The 1,785-nt window shown below is 35.5% G+C and overlaps 1 protein-coding gene across 1 annotated transcript; it reads right to left on the bottom strand.

Moving 5' to 3' along the window:
* Window positions 1-235: 235 nt before the first annotated feature.
* On the bottom strand, window positions 236-1,012 carry LOC113774020. Its single transcript, XM_027318601.1, has one exon. The coding sequence runs from the start codon at window positions 1,010-1,012 to the stop codon at window positions 236-238; it is 777 nt and encodes a 258-aa protein (XP_027174402.1).
* Window positions 1,013-1,785: the final 773 nt, after the last annotated feature.

Below are 1,785 nucleotides of genomic sequence, written 5' to 3'. Positions count from 1 at the left end.
ATAGTCAAGTTCAGGAAGCCATCCTACCAACCTATGAAAAGACAAGAAAACACTATAAATAGGAGTTAAATACACCACCAAATAACCCAAACTAGAAAGCAATAAAATTGTAAGCAAATAAACACCACCATTATCCTAAACAAAATAAAATTATTAAATGAAATTAAAAAGAAAATTGGGTTGCCTCTCGAGAAGCGCTATGTTTAACATTTTCAACCAGATAGGGTCACAAATATTATGGTGGATGAAATGGTTTGGATGATTTCACAATTTCCTTAGCATGTGCCTGCGATTTTGCATAATTTTTCACATCTCCATTGTGCTTTTGAACTGTTGAAGAAAAATATGCACGATGATTTTGCAAGGGGGTGACCTCTACATCTTGCTGTAATACATATTTTTCACCATACAAATCGTTAGAAATAGTAATATAGGAACAAGACTCCTCATACGAAGGGTATTTTAAGGGTTCAAAAACATTAAATTCTTCTTTCTCTTTACCAACCCTTAAAGTCAATTTTCCTTCAAGTAAGTCTATTTTGGCCCATCCAGTAGCTAAAAATCCTCTATCAAGGATAATTTGCATAGAAATATCCTCCTCCATGTCATGAACAAGAAAATCAGCAGAAAAATAAAATTTATCGAATTTAACTAATAGATCTTCTATAATACCAATAGGATAGTGCATTGAACGATCAGTCAGTTGTAGAATCGCTTGAGTAGGCCCCAAATTGGCAAAGTTTAATTTCTTGAAAAATGGTAGAGCCATCAAATTAACACTAGATCCAAGGTCACATAGACATTTATCAACAAGAATATGTTCAAATTGACAAGGCACAGTAAAACTCCCTAGATCTTTCATCTTGATAGGAAGATGATTTTTTAGCACTGCACTGTATTCCTCAATAAGAGACATCTCTACAAAGTCTTCTAACTTCTTTGTATTAGACACTATCTCCTTCAAGAACTTTGCATAAGCAGGTATATTAGCAAGAACTTTAGAACAAGGCATGTTTACTAGAAGTTTCTTGAGTAACTCTACAAACTTTTGATATTGCTCATCAGTTGCTTTTTCTTAAATCTTTGGGGGAAAAGGATGGGCGACACATAAGTTTTCACCTTAAGCATCTTCATACATTGATTATCTTCATCTTGAGTCTTTTTGCGTGAGCCATTCTCCGAATCTCCAATTCCTTCACTTTCAATAGCAATTTTGCTCCTATCTTGCTTTTCACTTGGTTTAGTCTTGTGTTTAATGATAGGATCATCCAATACTTTGCCTGAACGAAGAGTCACAGCCATAGTAGTTTCTTTTGGGTTCACCTTAGTGTTGTTAGGCAATTTTCCTAGTACCCTTTTAGTTACTGCCTTTACCAGCTGACCAACTTGCCTTTCATTTGAATGGAGGTTTGTTGAGATTGAGCAAGTTTATCAAGCTGGTTCATCTTTTGGTCTACCTTTTGCATGTACTACAACATCATTTCTTCAACATTGGACTTCTTCTCCTGAGTAGGTTGAGGAGGATATTGAGAAGGTTGTTACAAATTTTGAAACCCAGGTAGTCCCATAGGTCTAACCTCTTGATCCTTCCATGAAAAGTTAAGATGGTTTCTCCATCCTTCATTATATGTGGTGGAAAAAGGATCATTCCTTAACTACAATTCTGCCCACCATATGCTTCAGTGAAATTAACATTTTCTACCATGGTGGGAGGATCTCTATTATAGTAACTAGCAGCAGAATGGCCATACATGTGACAATAAGCACATGATTCTTGAGATTGAG

The sequence above is a fragment of the Coffea eugenioides genome, chromosome 6 (assembly GCF_003713205.1).
Source record: "Coffea eugenioides isolate CCC68of chromosome 6, Ceug_1.0, whole genome shotgun sequence".
Lineage (NCBI taxonomy): Eukaryota > Viridiplantae > Streptophyta > Magnoliopsida > Gentianales > Rubiaceae > Coffea > Coffea eugenioides.
Note: the sequence above shows the minus strand (reverse complement) of the source record. Positions and strands in the feature narration are given on the sequence as shown.

Excerpts from the sequence above, each read along its gene's own strand:
- LOC113774020 (XM_027318601.1), bottom strand. The coding sequence starts at position 1,012 with ATGCCTTGTTCTAAAGTTCTTGCTAATATACCTGCTTATGCAAAGTTC.